General features: G+C 38.0%; 1 protein-coding gene across 22 annotated transcripts in view; it reads right to left on the bottom strand.

Annotated features, from left to right (window-relative positions):
* Positions 1 to 1,151: 1,151 nt before the first annotated feature.
* Positions 1,152 to 18,339, bottom strand: part of LOC111077641 (glycine receptor subunit alpha-3) — a 46,432-nt gene continuing 29,244 nt past the window's right edge. For 3 of the 22 annotated variants that reach the window (XM_041594856.1, XM_041594852.1, XM_041594859.1), the window contains 11 exons: positions 18,213 to 18,287; positions 17,857 to 17,921; positions 17,538 to 17,758; positions 16,168 to 16,250; positions 15,077 to 15,214; positions 14,354 to 14,506; positions 10,408 to 10,622; positions 8,369 to 8,419; positions 6,038 to 6,637; positions 2,245 to 2,355; positions 1,152 to 2,155 (listed from right to left, as the gene is read on the bottom strand). In XM_041594856.1, coding sequence (XP_041450790.1) covers positions 2,009 to 2,155; positions 2,245 to 2,355; positions 6,038 to 6,637; positions 8,369 to 8,419; positions 10,408 to 10,622; positions 14,354 to 14,506; positions 15,077 to 15,214; positions 16,168 to 16,250; positions 17,538 to 17,758; positions 17,857 to 17,921; positions 18,213 to 18,287 — 1,859 coding nt within the window. In that variant the 3' untranslated portion in view covers positions 1,152 to 2,008. Of the gene's footprint in view, positions 2,156 to 2,244; positions 2,383 to 2,914; positions 2,918 to 6,037; positions 6,638 to 8,368; positions 8,420 to 8,564; positions 8,568 to 10,407; positions 10,623 to 13,370; positions 13,524 to 14,353; positions 14,507 to 15,076; positions 15,215 to 16,167; positions 16,251 to 17,537; positions 17,759 to 17,856; positions 17,922 to 18,212; positions 18,288 to 18,339 lie in introns of all 22 variants that reach the window. The other 19 variants (XM_041594858.1, XM_041594880.1, XM_041594879.1 and 16 more) reach the window with 19 other exon arrangements.

Below are 18,339 nucleotides of genomic sequence, written 5' to 3'. Positions count from 1 at the left end.
TTTTTCGTTTACAAATGAGAGAAAATTGCGCAGAACTTGCAAAACGATGCAAAGAAAAGTTTCCAAAAAATCTCTACAAATCTCTAAAGTTATAAATTTATATATTTTGCAAAAAGCATTTGGTGTATACGCATGTTGTGTTTGTTATCTATAAGTAACATTGTTTAAACAATTGGTAACGGTGGCCCTCATTAACCTGCTCTCAATTAATTTCAATAAAATTTCGTATGCAAAGGGTTTTTTTTTAGTTTAGTTTTAGTTTGTTTTTTGTTTGCTTTTGTGTTGTTTATCACAAGGTTTAAATTTGGTTTAGGTTTAAGTTCAAGTTTTAAGTTGTGCTTTTTTTAGGGTTCTTTCATACATTTTTTTATTTTTATTTTTATTATTATTTCTACAAAGATTTGCAGGGCATTCGTTTTTTGGTTTGACATACATTTTATCTAAAATACTTGGGTGTTTATTTTGTGAGTGATAGTTGGGTTGGCATATGCTTCATAGCTACTTATGGGGGAGCTTTATAGAGTTCTTTTTGTTTTTGTCTTACATTTGATGTAAATATTTGTGTGTGTTTTGCTTTGTTAAAGATTTCTTCTATTAGCTTTGATATGTATTTTAATAAAATTGTTTAGGCAATTCCTGATGCTACTGAAAAATGCTTCGAATGATGCGAAAAATAACTCGATTCGAATCTCTGGCAAATTACTAACAATTTGTATGTGTGTGTGGCCTACTCTAGGGGGGGTATTTCGATGGCTTATATAGGTTCCTTGTTCCCTTACAAAGCATATTTTTGTGGGCTTTATTTCACCTAAATTTTTGTTTTTAGGAAAGCATTTTCTGTGGTCTACTTAGCGGCGGTATTTTTTTCTATAAATTTCATATGAGAGTAAAAGAATTTCGGTGTTCATAAATCGAACATTTATTCAAAAAATAAACAAAAATAAAAACAAATATCGTTTAACATAATTTAATTAGAATCTCTGTTCTGTGATGATTAACAATTTGGGGGGTTCCTTTGTTGGGGGTTTGGCCTTTGACAGATGCGGAAGCATTTGAACAAATCAAAATGTAATTTTCCTTGTTAATAAATATCTGACTAGAATTGTAAATATATGTAGTGTGACGTCTATGTATGTCTATATGTATGTATGTATGTAGGTATATAAATATGTGTGTAGGTCTGTACGTTTCGAACTACTCGAGAAGGTAAAGCCTTAAAGCTGTTTTTGGTTTGTATTTCGTTTTTAGTTTTTATAATTTCATAGATTTTATTTAGGCTAGGTCTTTTATCCTTTTTGGGTTTTTATTTTGGTTTTTGGTTTTGCTTTTGTTTTTGGTACTTTTAGCATGCATTTCTTTGCTTAATAAATTGTCTAAGTACTTATATTACAATTTCTAGACAGTGTTTTTTGGTTTCTTGGTTTTTTTATTTGTTTGTTTTTAATTAACTAATTCATTTCGAGCATATGCAAAAATTTGCAAATTTAATTTAAAGTTTTTGGTTTGTGTTTGGTTTTTATATTGTTTCTACTATTTGTTTAAAAAAAAGGCAGTCGAAATTGTTTCTTTCGTATGTTTTGCTCATTTGTTTTTGCGTAAATGTAACTTTCGTTATTCATTTGTTTTTGCCTTTCGTTTTCGTTTTCGTTTTTTTCCCCCATTAACAACTCAGTTTAAACTAATTTCCTCATTTTGACGTATTTATCACTTGGGTTTTGTCATGTGTTGCTGCTGCTGTTGCCATTTATAGAATAATTAATTGGTAATTAGATGTACTTTGTGTTTCACTTGTGTTATATTAAAATTAAATGACGTTGCAAGGCCCTAAAACTTAGTAAACGATTTACTCCAGACATAGCACGCGTTATCCTCTACAATATAGTACGATTATTACGATGATTACGTCACGTCTCTGGACTCTTATTCCCTTAGCTCTGCAATTTAGCGTGTTGTGTTTTCCAGTACTTAGGTATGCATTATCATTAGGTAGCTATCTCTTTGCTTAATTTTACGAAAATCCTTTATAGTGTACAAAGAAGAATACCAGAAAAATGGCATAAGCAGTTGGAAATGTAATTCTAGCGATGACATCGATTGTCTTGGCCACTCGTATCGGATGCGGTGGCTCTTTTTTGCGCACCTGGACGAAGCATGTCTGCAAACAAAAAAGAAATGGAAGTGGAGATTAAGGTTATGATTGCATTTTGGGGCACTTTGTGGGGGGTGGGGTTGATAATCTCTCACCTCCGTGGCACAGCCATTGTTTGCCGAATGGGTGCACGGACTGTTGCTGCCGCCGCAGGTGGTACATGCCACAATCTCGTTCGGAGCGCCAGCATCGCGTCTCTTCTCGCCCTGATAGACGGCGGTAAATTTAAAAAACTTGTACGTTAATTTTGATTGACCCATTTGGAGTGTGTGATTGATTGATTGATTCATTGATTGATTGCAAACAAGGTTCCAAGACAAGTTTACATTTTAAATTACAATAAAATTACAAAAAGGAGTTATTTACAAACACACCACACACACATCAATGCACATATGTATGTATAAAAAAGAACGGAAAATTTGTTGGAAAATTGGTTGGAAAATGTTGCAGTTGCAGGTTACAGGATTACATTGTGGTTGTTTGCATTTCGTTTTGCAAAAACCCAGCAAAAAGCATTATAGTTATAGTATATGCATAAGTATATATGAAAAAAAAAGGTAGAAAAGATTATTTTTCTTTATTAAAGTTCGTTAAATATGTGGCACAAAAATTTAATTCGAAATTTAACCAAAAGTAGTACTACCAAAATGTATTACAAAAGCGTTTGAAAGACATAGAGCAACTCTTTTTTTTTTGTTTTTAACTACGAAATTAATTTAATTTGGAAAAAATATTTATAAATCTTTTCGGGTCAATACTTACGGGCTGTTTTTTTTTTTATATTAATATTTGCGTTAGATTTGTATGTCAGTGGCAGCATTTGAAAAAGCAAAAAAGAGCAGATACGCTTTTAGTACATTGAACGGGACTACTCCACGCAGAAATTTAATTTTAATTTATTGAATTTAAATAGTTTTATCTTTAAAACAATTCTAATAGTTTTTTCTTGCACGTAAAATTGTATTCGTTATTTGTTGAAGCTTTAGCAATTTTTGTATAAAATTTCGTATTTCGATTGACATGAGAATGGCATGAGAATTTTGCTGTGTTTTTTATTTTTCTAGTAGGTTGAAATTATAATTGGCACAAATGTGATGAGAACCGAAATTTCAATCGAAAAGTTCTTTAAAGGCAACTTTAATGTCTTAAAATAATTATGATGCTGGGAATAGTTTCTGTATTAAATGATTAATTGTGTTAATTGTAGGTTCTGTGTAATGCGGAATGTTTATTTTTTGGAACTCTTTATGAATATGAATTTTCCGTGTGTGGGAAATGATTGGTTATGGAATACATATAAAAGTTGGGTTTTATGGTATTGCTCGATAGTTATCTGTGCTTTCTTTCTATGGTGTCGGTGGGGGTTAAAGCGTGCTCAACATTTAGTGGGGGGGTGGTGTATTGGTAAGCTAATGTGTTGAGTGAGTAACACACACAAAGCCTTTAGCTCTTGGCATAAGCTTACTATATATGTACATATATATACAGCACATTGAGGCAAGGATAACATGAATATTATAAATTTTATCTTACAGTCAAGTGTACATTGTGCCGACTTACAATGAATGTTTTTACACTCAACAAAAATATACCCAAAGAAAAGTTTTAACACAAAAATATTTTAATGTTATTCCAATTATATTCGTAGTTTTTTTTTTCATTTTGTAGATGGTGTAAACTTTTTTGGGAAATTGCATAAAAATGTCTTATTACTGCGAGAGTTGTGTGCATAATTAACATAAAAAATTCGTGGACATTATAAGTAGTCCTTTAGGTCGTAGGTTGAAAATAAACTGCGTCCGCTTGAAAGTACGAGTATGCTACAATTTATTGCACCTAAGAGGAGCACGTCCCGAGTTGCATTTGAGACACACCAACGAGCGCATAGGCGGGATCTGGCCCAGAGACGAGGGACAGAGAGAGTGAGAGATGAAGAGATTGCTGTGGACCTGCCTGGGGTCTTTGTTTGTCGGGGCTACTGGCCGCCATTTGCCGTGTGCACAGAGCTGGGTTGGGGGGTCCGTGGGGAGTCAGGAAGCTGTTACTTAGGTAAGATGTATTATGCGGGTGTGTTTAAGCAGCCAGGGAGCCGGATAGAGTGGCTGACCCAAATGCAACACGGGAGCTGTGCCCGAAGTCACTTTCTATCAGATTTCTACAAAAAAAAAAGCAGTACAAAAAAAAACTCAAGCAAGAAATAAGATGGGTCAGATCAAGGGAATCTTTCGATAAAGACGATCTTACCCAATAATTGGATTTAAAAGAAATGTGTATATTAAGTGGTCCCTCAGCTGCTTACTGACCAAAAAAAAATAAAAAAAATGTTTCTGCAACTCCTGAGCTCCTGAAAAATGTATGCTCAGTGGAGGCATACATATACGCGTACATACATAAATATGTAGGCTCTGGGAGTACATACTCGTACTGTCTCCCCTCAGAATTTTGTAGAACTTTTGCAGCATTTGCATAAGAGTCCCAAGAGAGAGAGCGAGAGGGCGAGAGAACGCGAGATACTCGAAACTTTTCAGTTTAAAATCCTCGTGCATCCTTTCCAAGAAATTTTCGACAATTATGATGCATGCAGGAGCGGTCGAGCGGTCGAGCTCCTCCGCATTCACTGTCTCCTGCCCTGCCACCTGCCTGCCCCACACAATCTTCGCGTCCATTTGTTTGTGTTTCATTTTCGTGTCGTTGGTTTTCCGTTGCTCTCAGGCTCATTACGGTATTTTCCACTCTGGCTCTCTCATGAATAATTATGTTGTCCTGATGCGGCCCCAGTCATCCCGGCCAGTGTCCTGCTCGCTGCTGTTGGGTTCACCTGGACAGGCGCCAATTTAAACGCGTGCCCCATTTTTAATTTACATGTTAATGGTGGAAAACATTTTTGCAGCCACCTTGTTGTTGATTGTACCTGCTGATGCTCCCCCCGCGCTGTGGTGCTTCTGCTCCTGCTCCTGCTTCTGCACCTTCTGCTGGATGGTGTTCTGGCGGCGCTTCTGGTTCTGGGCTCTGTCGGAAGTCGTCGTCAGCGTGGCAGTGGAAATTTCCCATAAAATACGAGTAAGTAGTTTTGCTGGAAAACGGCCTCTCAGCCCACAGGCCACTTGAGTCGGTTTTATTTGCTTTACACAAGTAGGGGCTGTGCTCTGCTCTGCTCTGCATTCTTATCTAGATGGTGGGTGGCGCTGGCGCTGGCGTTGCCGTTGCCCCTGGGCCGCCTCTTGTGATTGGTCTGATTTGGTTGAACCCTCTCCAGCGGAAGTTTAATGATTTATGCGATTGCAATTGTTGGCTGGGAATCTTGATAGAAGATGATTTGTGTGGATAGCCGAATTAGGAATACCTTCCAGACTTCCAGAATAAAGTCATTCTCCAGCAGCATACATTTAAGGACATTCTATTTGATTTCTTAATTGCTCAATTATTGTTTTCCATTGTTTCTCATGTTCTGCCATGTCTAATGCAGTTACTCTCAGTGTTTTCCTGCGTTTAAAGTTTGCGAAAAACTTCGAGTGCGCATGTGGGTGTGTGTTTTGGGTGGTTTTTCGAGTGCATTTGTGTGTGTGTGTATTTTGGCAAATGGCAATCAAAATAACCGCAGGCAATCAAGTTTAAAGAGGGTGGGCGCCAAGACCCAGGGAGCGACGCCTTTTCGGCTAACTTTCAACTGACTTTTTCTTTAGCCTTTTATTTTCTATTTATTTTTTTTTTGGTCTTTTTGCTTTTGACATTGTTATGGTTAGTTATTAGTTGGGTTTTGTACAACGACAAAGAACAAACGAAGGAACGAACGAGCGGGTTACGTTTTGGGGGTTTCTTGTTTTTTTGTTTTTTTTGTGGTTAGTCTCGGGTGCAGAGCTTTTCCTGTACTTTTCCTTTACTCACAGTTTCCATGCCGCCACCGCATTCACCATAAACGGAGGCTGGGGAATTGGAGCGGGATGGCCGCTTGCGTGGTGGCTTCTGCGGCAACTGCAACATTTCCATATCCTGTTCCGCCTCCGTTTCTGCCTCGATGCGCACCACCAGAGCCGGTGTGCTTGTGGCCACCGATCGACGTAGCGAGGAGGTGACGCTCTCCTGTTCCTCCTGCTCACTCTCCTTCTGCTCATCCTTAAACTTGACCTTGGTGGGACCAGAGGTGCCACTGGCACCGGGCTCCTCATAGATATGCTCTGTTACGGTTACCCCACCCACAGTTCCAGTTGGCGATGTGGATGTCGATGGACTGCGCGCCGCCTTCCGCTTGATGGATCGGGCGCGTATGTTTTGCACGGCTGCTCCAATGATGCCGCCATGTGCCTCCTGCCAGCGCATGCCGCCGCCGCCAAAGAACTCCTCCACCGCCTCCACAGTGCGCGGCGTGCCGGGCGTGGCCGCCGACGACGAGGCAGCCGGTGTGCCTGCCATTGACATGGCCGGAGTGACTACGGCGCTGGCCTTTTCGGAGGACAAAGCAGCATGAAATTCTCGATCGATTATATCCTATATGGCAGGCAGTTTGTGGTTCAATGGGACAGTTGGGTGGGTTGGGTATAAAGTAGAGTATTTGAATTCTTTATTGTGGATGTTGTTTTGTGGTTTATCGAGAACATATGATTCGGCGAGATATACACAGGAGATATTAGTCGGAGAAAATTGAGGGCCGCATACAGTTAACGGATGAAGGTTATGCTGGATTACTGCACGATTCAGGAAGTATTTTTGGGATATTTTGGGTTTCTGTTAGTTGAAGATCCTTAACTAAGTATCCTTATAATTTTCCAATTTTCGCGTATTTTTATTCAAACAAATGTATTTATGTTGCCATAGACACTTAATGCACACATATGTACATATTTTCTTGCTCATACAAATATTCGTGTTAATAGTGGTATATATGTATGTAGATTGCATGTGTACACATGTATATGTATGTTGGGGAGCATATCTAGAGTAGAACAACACATACATACGACACAAATGCTTGTAACAAAATGCACTAAAAACTAAACGCCTAAACAACAAAAGGCTTTCAAGCACACACAGACAACACAACACATAAAAATGATTTGCACTTCTGCTACAATTTGGCAATAGCATAAATAATATTGGCCAACACTTCCGGCAATAGTATGCGTATAGTTAAGGGCGTTTTGTTTGTTGGTTTTTGGTTTTTTTTTTTTGAGCAAGGCAATGGCGTGTTATAAAATGAATAAAAGGGAACTTAATTTTTAAATTTATTATTTGATTTCTTTTGTGTTGCAAAGTCTATGTACCAAAATTAAAAAAGTAAATCTAGGGCGAAGAACATAAATTGATTCATAGCCGAATAAATATAATATATTAATCTGTTTATTTTTCGCATAATATTTGGTAATTGTTTTGCTTTCGCTTTTTTTTTTCTGTCAGAGTTTGCTCTCGTAACATTTTTCCCAATTGTAAGTGACCTTAAAGTGTGTTTTACATATAGAATAGATCTTTATTTGGAGTTTAATATGTTATATGTGGTTGTTGTTGTTGCTGCTGTTGTTGTTGTTGGTTGGCTTGGTTGGTTTGGTTGGTTCTTGTGGCTGTCATTTGTGTATGGATACTTCAATAATAATCATACGAAGCATATCGGTATGCATAGAATTTGCTGTCGGTACATTACGATTCGGTTATGGTTAAAATAAATAAAAATTGTTATAAATAAACACTGGAGATAAATAATGTATTAAGTATGAAATTATATACATTGAAAGCGAGTGCGAGTCTACTAGTAAATTATTTAAGTTTAATCATAGTTACTGTTGTTATTAATTTTATTGGTTTTCACATTTGTCTTCCAAAATCAAATGAAACAATGTTGTTTCTGGAAACGCAAAAACCAAAACCAAAATCGAAATCGAAACAAAACATTTCTCAATGCATTTTCATCAAAGCGAAATTCGCATGCCATTTGTTTGTTTTTTTTTTTTTCATAAGTTTTTCTTGGGTTTTACTGTTCGGCTGACTGGTGGGGGAAGTATAAGTATATGACTTTTGGGGAGGGGGGAGGGCTGGAGTTGTACAGGGTATTACGTTGTGTGTGTTTCTGTTGTTGCTGTTTGCTGCTATATTTGATTGTTAGTTTTTAAGGTTTTTTTTTGTTCGGTTTTTGTTTGGTTTTTGTTTGGTTTTTGTTTGGTTTGGTTTCTTTAAAAGGAACTGGGGACGGAGGTGTAGTGGGTGCATGATTTGTGGTTGATAGCTTACCAAAGGACTTGCAAGAATTACTCCGATCCTGCTTAGTACTGCTGGAAGACGCTGCAAAAATGTACACAAAATAATGTTCATACTCAAAACACACTTTAAGTTTGGTTTGGTTTGTCATTTTTTTGTTTGGGTTTTAGTTTTCTTTTCGGTTTTTGTTCTGTTTTGTTTTGTTTGTTCTGTTCATTTCTCATTTAACGGGCTATTTTTGAGAAGAAATTAAATTTTCTGGTGGTTTTTGGCTTCGAATACTCGCATATCACAAAAATTGGGAACAATGTTTTCGCTTTGGCTTACGTCTTTTGGCTCTCTTTTATTGGTTGTGAGAGGATTTTTTATTTTTAAATTTTTCCACGCATGAATTTGGAGTTGCTTGAGTGGCGTATAACTAGAATAGCCAGTCCGATTGCTCTGATTTTGAGAAGCGCATAAGCTAAAAATCGTACATACTCGTATATAAATGTCAAATTTTCTTTGGAATATGCCACCTTTTTTCCACAAAAATCTCTGATTGGTGTCGAAAACTTTTGATTCATAAATCAAATGAAAATAAAATGCTTAACGTGCATTAGTAAATATTTTATTCTTAGATTTGAAAAGTGCCTGCACAAAAACCAAATGCATATTGTATTTATTTCACTTTTTTTTTGATTAGAAACTTTTTTTGTTGGTTCTTTTTTTTTTTGTTTTTCTGTTGGTGGGTGTTAAATAAAGAAAAACATATACGAGTAAATGAACATACATAAATACCTACCTACTAGCATGTAAAACGCTTCAATTAATTTCTAATTATTATTCATAGTCATATTTTTTTTTTTTGGTTTAGTTTAAATATTTGCAAAACTAATTGGAGATGAATAAAACGCATTTGTTGGTCGTACGAACAATTGTATTATACAACATTTATAAAGAATAATTAAAACAGAACCGAAAACGAATGGGTTTTAAAGTAGGGAAGAGAAAGTTGAACACTTTGATTGTCGGGGTGTGTCGGACCTCGAACTGACATTAACCAGTTCCAGTTTAAAGGTTAATAAAAATGCAAAACAAAATAATACAACTGAGCATCAGCACAATTAATACACATACATTGACAGTTCCTTCTATAAGTATACGTATAAGGACAAAAACCAAAATCAATCAAATTTTGTGGTGAACCGAAAAATTAAATCGCAAGATTCATTTTAAGTCACTTGTATTATTATTTTTGGGTTTTTCTGGGTTTTTTAAATATTTATTTTTTAAATATAGGACACACAAATTTACGTTTAGTATAGTTGAAAAAAAATTGATATACAAAATGCTAAGTTGGGGATAGTCGGGATATGAACACAAAGTGAGTTATTATAGCGAGCATTTTGTTGTTGTTGTTGTTTGGGGGGGATATCAATGCTGGTATGGGTATTGATTGAGTTCTTTTAACTAAAAACCATACATAAAAATATATTTAATCGAAATTAGAACAGTATAGGGAGTGTATAGAGATAGTTGGGTAAAAGATACACATTGATAGAAAAATATACAGACAGAGACAGAGATATATATATAGAGAGAGAGCGAGAAAGAGAGAGATAGAGAGAAATGGGGGGACTCAACACAATGGCAATAATCGAATTGATTTTGACTGAAATTTAATATAGTACGAGTAGTAAGTATATTATTTTGTTTGTATGACTTTTGGGATCAGGTGTTTTTTTTGCTTCTTAAAAAAAAGAGAGAACAAATAACTGGTTGAACTTATACAAATGTTTGTTGTTGCTGTTGTTGTTGTTGCTGCTGCTGTTGGGGTGTTCATTGTGTGTTCTGCTTTGTTTGGATTGCTGTTAGTTTTTTGTTTTTGTTGTTGTTTGTTTTTATATTGTTGGTTTTTTGTACGCTACGCTCATGTAAAATTCATATTTAATTGCTTTCAAAATGCATACAAAATTAGCTGTTTTTTTTTTTGGTTGTCGGGCTCTCAGGACTCTCAGCCATAGCGCCATTAAAGGAGGGAAACGACTGGTACTGGGGTGTGAATAAAATTAAATTATTATTTAATTTACCTGTGTTACGGGATTCTCGCCGGGCCGATAGACTACGTTGTGCAGCGGCCGCTTACGGCCCACATAATTGACGCACACGAACTCCAGCAGGGAGGCGTAGATGAAGCACATGCAGACCCCGTCCCAGACATTCATCGCCGTCAGATTGGAGACGACCGGCAGAGTGCTCCGGAAACCGTTGGAGGTAGTGAAGAAATTCAGCATGGTTGTCACGCCTGCCATCATCGTTTCGTTGGAGATATTTTGGGATTTTGCGAGATTGTAGAGAAAGTTGCATTAGCCATTTGACACGTAATTGGAAAAGCGTTGCATACTTAGGGGCGGGGAAATGTGTCATGGGCGGTGGCAGGGACAAGGAGCAGTGGGGCAGGGCAGGGCACTTCCGCAAAGCAGGAAGTAAGTTCTTTGGCATTTAGTTGGGCTTTGTAATTAGTTTTTGGCATATGTACAATGGTTTATAATTTGAGTTTAATGGTCGGAGGGGGTGGGACGCACAGGCAGGGACAGGAGTTCTTATCAATATTATTAAATGTGGATTTAATATTTCGGAATATTTGTGCAAAAGATATAAAAGTAAACAATGCTACAAAATTTGATGAAGGGGAAAATATTGAAAATATAATTACGACTATTATTTCATTTCGAGTGGAATGCATTTCGTACTGTTGAATTTTGAAATACATTTTCCATGATTTTAATTGGTTTTATATATTTAGTTGTTGTTTTTTTTTTAGATTGAAAGTGCTATTAATGTGTCTGATTTTAATTAATTAATTAATATTCTGAAGGATTTTCAGTAGGAATTTTTCCAGAGCAGTTTTTACCGTTTGAATATCGATCATTTTCGATCATTAATTTCTGTCTTACATACTTTATCGTTGGAAATCATTTCTTTTTATGTTGATACAAATTTTGCATTTTTATCATTAATTATCTTCTTTACAATACGAGTATGTAGTTTTTCTACCTTTGTGTCATTAATCAAAGGGTTTTGTCCAGCTTTCCATTGTTTTGCTTGCAGCAGCACCGTAATGCAATTAATCAGCGGGGAGGGGGTACGGGTAATGCCTTTCATTTATTGTTAATTATTCTGCTCAGGCTCGCCACGCCTCGCCTCCGCCCGACACAAAAATGCAATTCACAGATGGAGCCATGCAACATGGGACACAATCAATCTTAATTGCCTAATTAGTTGCGTCAACAATTTGGTAGCTGCTCTGGCTCTGGCTATGGCTCTAGCTCTGGCTCTGGCAGAGTGCTGCAACATTTTACTGGTGCTGCAGTGGCATGCTACAAGAAGGACTTGCAGCATTCGCTTGGCTGCCTTCACGACTCTCATCGATTTTCAATTTGCCTTCGCCCTATGTCTGCCCTTCTCCTTCTGCCACGATACGAAAATCTCAATGCTGCACTCAACTGCTCGGATGCTTCGTTTGGGGTGGGGGGCCAACTCGAGAGACGGAGTGGGTCACAAATGAGGCAAGACGATACTGGGATGCAGCAGCGACTTGGCGATGCTTTGATGCCAAGCGAAAAAGGAACTGGATCAGGGAATGCATGTCAGCCGTGTCAGCACTTTGACTAACAAAATGCCATCGCTTGCTGTCAGCTATTTCGCCGTTACGCCATTTTTTGACTATTTATTTATTTAGATGATTTTTGTCACTGGAATATCGCCTGATTGTGTGGCAGACAATGGCAGCCAAATTGAATTATCCAACCATTCCACAGCAATTTAAAGTCACGTATAGCCTTAAGCTCTTTATGATACTCGTTCTTGCATTCCGTGTGTTTCCTTTTCCACACGATGTTCCTTTTCTTTGGTCTAGTTGGCAGGAGCACTCTGCTCCTAGCCCATGTGTGCCATATGGCTTATGCATAAATCATCATGTACTCGAATGATGTGGCCAACTCTCCACGTCATCATCATCATCATCATGCCACAGTCGGGCACCAGGCAAAAGCAAATACCACGAAATAGCCGTGTCCATGTCTCGGTTCGTGTCCAGGCGCAGGCACAGGCTGCCAACAACATCTGATGGCTCGGTTGACATTCCCATTTGGGCTTAGCCTTCTTTCTCTAGCTTTACCCGGGTTTTCTTCGGATGCTTTTGCTTGGGGATAGCCACATAATAATTACATTACACTGTACGTGTGGGTGTGGGGGGTGTGTGTTGGGGATTTGACTTTTGTGTTTTTGGTCTTCTCTGGGGCTTTCGGAGGCCATCTCTTGCCAAGTCATATCTTTCGTCTGCTTATCATGCCACGCTTCATGCCACGCTTCACGCCTCATCTTTACATTTCTTATTAATTTATTGCACTTCGTTTATTTTTATGTATTTTCATCGTTTATATTAAAGCATGAAATAACCTTAAACTATTGATAAAGAAAATTCGAATAACGATTTTAGCATGATCGATGTAGAGTGCTTTAGTCTATGGTTCGTATAAAGTTATACCAAAGCCTCCTCCACGTAAATAAAGCTCCAGACAATCTGCCTAATTTAAGTAAAGATTTTCAAAGATAAAAGATTCATGCAATGCCAAACTTTTCAGAGCAGTTTGCGGGCTTACTTAAACCAAAGTACGGAGTGCAGGAATAGTCAGAGAATACAAATGATACAAAAAAATACTACATAAAAATGAAATTTAAATGTTATGGCTAGCACAAGTTGTTTTCGGATGATACGAACCTAATCTGTTCTATATATATATTAGACTAGAAGAACTCTGTAATTAGTACTCTTTTGGCCAATTGTCTCTTGTGTTTAAATTTGGACTAGGACTGCGCCTAAAATGCTAACAAACTATTTGATTTAATTGTTTATTGGAAGACTACGATTTTTGTATATATTTAAACAGTTCTTTCATTGAAATTTTTTTTTTTTTTTGATTTTGTTGTTTGGTTTTTGTTTGTTTTTATTGTTTTTTTGTTGTTTGTTTTTTTTTTGGTTGTTACGTACCGATCATAACCCGGGCTGGGACTGCATTCCATTCCAGCCAAAATGTGATAAACGACGAGGTGACCAATATAATGCCAGGTATGAAAACGGTTGTGAAATAATACGCACGATCACGGGTAAATGTCAACTCGACCTGTAGGCAACTGTAATTACCTTTAAGAAACGAGTTGGCCAGAATTATATAATTCAGTGCCAGAGGTTAACACACGCACACACAGACAGAGACAGTGACAGTGAGAGAGACAGACAGTAAGAAGGATAAACATACATATGTACTATAGATGGAAAGAACTGTACAGAGAGAGACACCATCCATAAATGTTAAAGTTATATCCTAACATAGCCTAGCCTAGCCTAGCCTAGCCTAGCGTTAATTTTTTTTCTTCAGTTGTGACCTCTTCTCGCTGAGCTGTACTTCTCGATAAATGATAAGGGTGACGAACTGAAATCGTGGCATTACGATATAGCGAGTAGTGGGTGTTTTTTTTCGGCTGGCTTTCAATTCGGTTGGTGGGGGTTTTGAATTAGAATTTGAATTTTGATACAAGGAACAGAACGAATCCATGCAGCAAACCTTACGAGCATATGAAACAACTGAAACTTGTGTGGTGGGGGGGGGCTGGTGTGGGCACTGCTTGGCTACTGCTATAGTACTTCAAATGAAATGATTGAAAATCATAAGGTAAAATTGTACAAATTACATTACAAAAGGGCAATGGCAAATGGCAAATGGCAATCGAAAAAGAGCAAATTCTACGAAAGGCAAAGGCGGGAAAGTAAATCAATTCTCAATGGCGTACAAAATTGATTTTTAGTTGATTTATTTACTTAAATATACGAGTATAAATATATTTGTTGATTTGTTGATTTATTGATTGGTTTAATGTGAGAGATATGTAGAGTATGTAGAGAGCGAGCGAGGGGTACAAATTTGTTATGGATTCATTTCATATTTGTGGGTGTTTGATTTTGGCATTTGTTACCTATCATCGATCTAGCTGGCACGGCATTCCATTCTAGCCAGAATGTAATAAAGGACGACGTCACCAATATAATGCCAGGTATAAAAACGGTGGTGAAATAGAATGCACGATCTCTGGTAAAAATTAAATCGACCCTAAGACAGCTGTAGTTCCCTAGGGAGCATTATATTTGTGGTTTGGTTTGGTTCGATTTTTGTAGCATTTACAGAGAGAGGGAGAGAGAGAGGCAGTGGGCGAGTTGGGTAGAAGGTAGACAAAGATAATACCATTAATAATTATCGTTTTGGTTTTATTTTGTACTGTTTGCTGATAAATAGTATAATAATTATGTAGCTGCAAAAGCAAGGACTAGCCGAGGTCTGAGACTACGGAAAGGAATGTAAATCAAGACAAGAATAAGTTCAAAAGCCAAGCCAAAGAATCGTTTACTAAACTGAGAAGGTCCACATAAAAGAAACCTATATATGTATGTATGTATAAAAAAAACTTATATTCATATAAACGCCATTTTGTAAGTTGTTTCGTTGCATAAGAAAGAATATACCATTATATACCAACAAACAAAAATACTACTTTAAATACTACTACAAGAAAATCGGATTTCTCAGTTAATTATTATTTTTCTTTTCTTTTGGCCAATATATATGTAATATAAATAAAATATAACATACGAATACAGATGCTAGATATAGATTTGAGGGCTTGGAGTTTCCGAGAACTTACCTCTCCAGCTATTCTGATCGCAGGCCGTTGTTTGATTTTTAATCAAGTACGCATTCAATGTGGTCAGCGATGGACTTTTCCGCAGAGTATCCTCATCGTTTTTCCAAACATACTTGATCTGTGCCTCCTCATAGGAGACTGTTTTTGGAATGAAACGATGAATAAATATGTGGCATATATTTAGAAAGGGGTTAAACCAATTAATTTACATATATATTTACAGTATATACTCCCCCATGTAATCCCCTCATTAATTAATGAAATTAATGTACTAAGTAGATGGTGGGTGGGGGGATTCACATATTGTGTATGTGGGTTCTGGGGGTGTGGCGGGAGAAAATTAAATCATATTTGACAAACAAGCCACGACATGGAGGCAGCAGCCAAAAAGCAAAACACTTCGATGTGTTTCCCCTAGCAGATGAAAATCTCGGCAAGGACATACGCCCCTGCCTCTCAGCCTCTCAGCCTTTCAAAGTAATTTACGATGTTGCTCACGTTCCTGTGTGGGGTTGTGTGTGGATAGGAAACAAATCGGAAGAAACTTTCGGAAAACAATGGGTAAGACAAAAGGAGCCTGCAAAAGCGTTGCTGCTGAACATCAAACAAGGCTGAAATGTCCCACTGTCTGTTTGTCTCTCTGACGGGTTTGGCAGGCAGTCAGCCTTGTTAGTCACTTTGTCAGCTTTTGTCGTTTAGCCTGACTGCCTGCCTGCCTGCCTGCCTGCCTGCGCGCCACAACCATCCTCCACAGCCTCTTGTTCATTCCATTTCATTGTTGCACAAACACAGACAGACAGATGCAGATACAGGCAAAGATTTCCCTTGAGTGGCAGTCAACACGCTCTCGCCTTTAACTCAGGAACAGCCACAACAGTGGGGCTAAGGCATCCACATCAGCATCACCAGCATCATCAGCATCAGTCTCAGTATCTTCAGGTTGATTTTCAACACTTTGCCATCATTTTCATATTATGCTACACCACATGCTTGCAGTGCCTTTTAATTATATTTCTAATTCAATTATTTGCGGAAGGATCGTGGGGCATACTTTATTCCCCTGTTTAGTAATGGGATGTGGTAAAACTTACTGCTTTCCATGGAGAAGGAGCACTTGGGATCATCGAATGGAAATATGTGTAGACTGCCCTGGCAGGATAAGATCAGATGACGTCTGGAAAGAGTACACGGGATGGATATATTAAAGGGGCTTATGTGTATTGGCAAATGACAATTCTACCGATAATAGGAAACTACAGCTCTCATTAGTTATTTGTCTCGACTGCGTAAATCATAAATCATGTTTGCCTTAAACTGTGATGGCATCTTTGACTCGAATCTATCACAAAACATTTTGACCTTATAATTCCTTGGATTTGCCTGGCTTGTCTTTGCCACTTAATAAAATGCTTTGTTCTGCCAGCATCAATTCATAATAATATTCTCCTGTCTCTTACTCTCTCTCTTTCTTTCTCTGTCTCTCTCTCTCACTCTCACTCGCTAGTTGTCCTGGTTTATCCACTTGCCCCATTTGGAGCAAGTTTTTCCAACATTTGTTCTTGTTGGCCGTGCAAACACAGGATACGGGGATACGGCCAGAGCAGGGAAAGTAAATGGCAACTGCAACTTATTTTAATTGCTGGACGACACTTTTGCACTCTGCAGTCAATTGGAAAAGTTCTGTTGAATTAAAAATGTAGACAAGTCGGAAAATTGGGAACAGAATCGGAAAGGAGAGAGAGAGAGGTGGAGAGAGAGAGTAGGTAGCGCTGGCCAAATGAAGACAAACAAGAGCATCCAACAAATGTTGGCCATATACTGCACAGTGCTCTCTTTTCTCTGTTTTTTTTACAGCATCCCGGAAGCAGGCAAACAACGTACGGGTACGGGTACTCGTCGTACCAGTCGGGGGTATTTTTTTTATCCACCTGTTCAGGAAGGAGATGGGATATTTTACCTGGCCAAATATTTGCATACATTTTTACATTCTACTCATATTCGTGCCCCATTTCCTTGTGCTATTTTTCATTACTGCCTTGCTGCTCGTATGTTTGCCAGCCAGCCAGCTAGCAGCTTACATATTTTCCGAGTTCAGAGTTCTCCCTTTTCTCGCTTTTTAACATTTTTGAACATTTCCACTAGCCACTAGAACCTCAGCGAAGAAAATTGTGAAAAATTTACAGCAAAAAAGAAAGAGAATAAAAAAAAATATCGCAGCACTCCTCTGCCTGGCTGCCTGGCTCTGCCGACTGCTTGTCATCTTGTGCTCTGTTCTCCCTAATGAATATGAACTTTGAGCGTTTAGAATTTGCATTTTCTGGCGCCATTAAAGCAGCTTAGCTTGCGCCTGGCCTGGCCTCGTCTCGCGCTATATTAAAAATTCATTCATATTCAAATCTGGGCAGGCACACACACACAGGACACAGGACACAGGGGCACAGGACGTGGACAGGACACACACCTCATTGCGTACGTAATGGTCCCGTTCCGAAATATTCTTAAAGCGAAATGCATTGGTATGATGGGATCCTTGAAATCGCCATGCATAATGAAATACGTATCCGGCGTCCAGATGCTATCATGATGATGCAGAGCATTTAGAAAGTCATAATGAGACTTATTGCCATATTGCAGTCGTGGATCGTTCCACTGCTGATTCAATAGAAATTCCACCTCATATTTCTGCAAAACACAAAAGACAATTACTCCATTGTAGAATCTTGCCCTGGGTTGGTTGGTTGTGTGTGTTGTGTGTGTTGTTGTTGTGTGATGAGACCTACCAAACTGCTTTCATCGGGTGATGCTAAGCTCAGGAGCAGCACATTCACGTTGACCGTCAGGGTGCCTATTCAATGGGATTACAAATGGGATAATCACTAACATATACATACACATATATATTTATGAAAAGCAATCGATAATATAATATTTTGGAGTGCCAATACATAGAAAGAATAACCAAAGAAAACGAAACCAAATATTCTCTTAACCAAACCAACCAAAATAGGCCAAAATAGATATCCAAATAAAAGTGAATCAATGAATGGCTAGAGCTCAACAACAACAAAAAAATGCTACATAAATAAGTGGGTATTTTTTTCTTGTGGATGTGGGAACTTTGTATTTAAACACCAACCGCGATTGTGGGGTCTCCGTGGATTTTGATTTGTTGCCATATCGGGCGATTGCAAACCACAGCAAAAGTCTTCATCTGTAAAATGCAATGGGAAATTGTCTACAACAATTTGCTAATTTATTTTTGA

This window comes from Drosophila obscura, unplaced genomic scaffold, assembly GCF_018151105.1.
Source record: "Drosophila obscura isolate BZ-5 IFL unplaced genomic scaffold, ASM1815110v1 contig_1, whole genome shotgun sequence".
NCBI classification, from domain to species: Eukaryota; Metazoa; Arthropoda; class Insecta; order Diptera; family Drosophilidae; genus Drosophila; species Drosophila obscura.
Note: the sequence above shows the minus strand (reverse complement) of the source record. Positions and strands in the feature narration are given on the sequence as shown.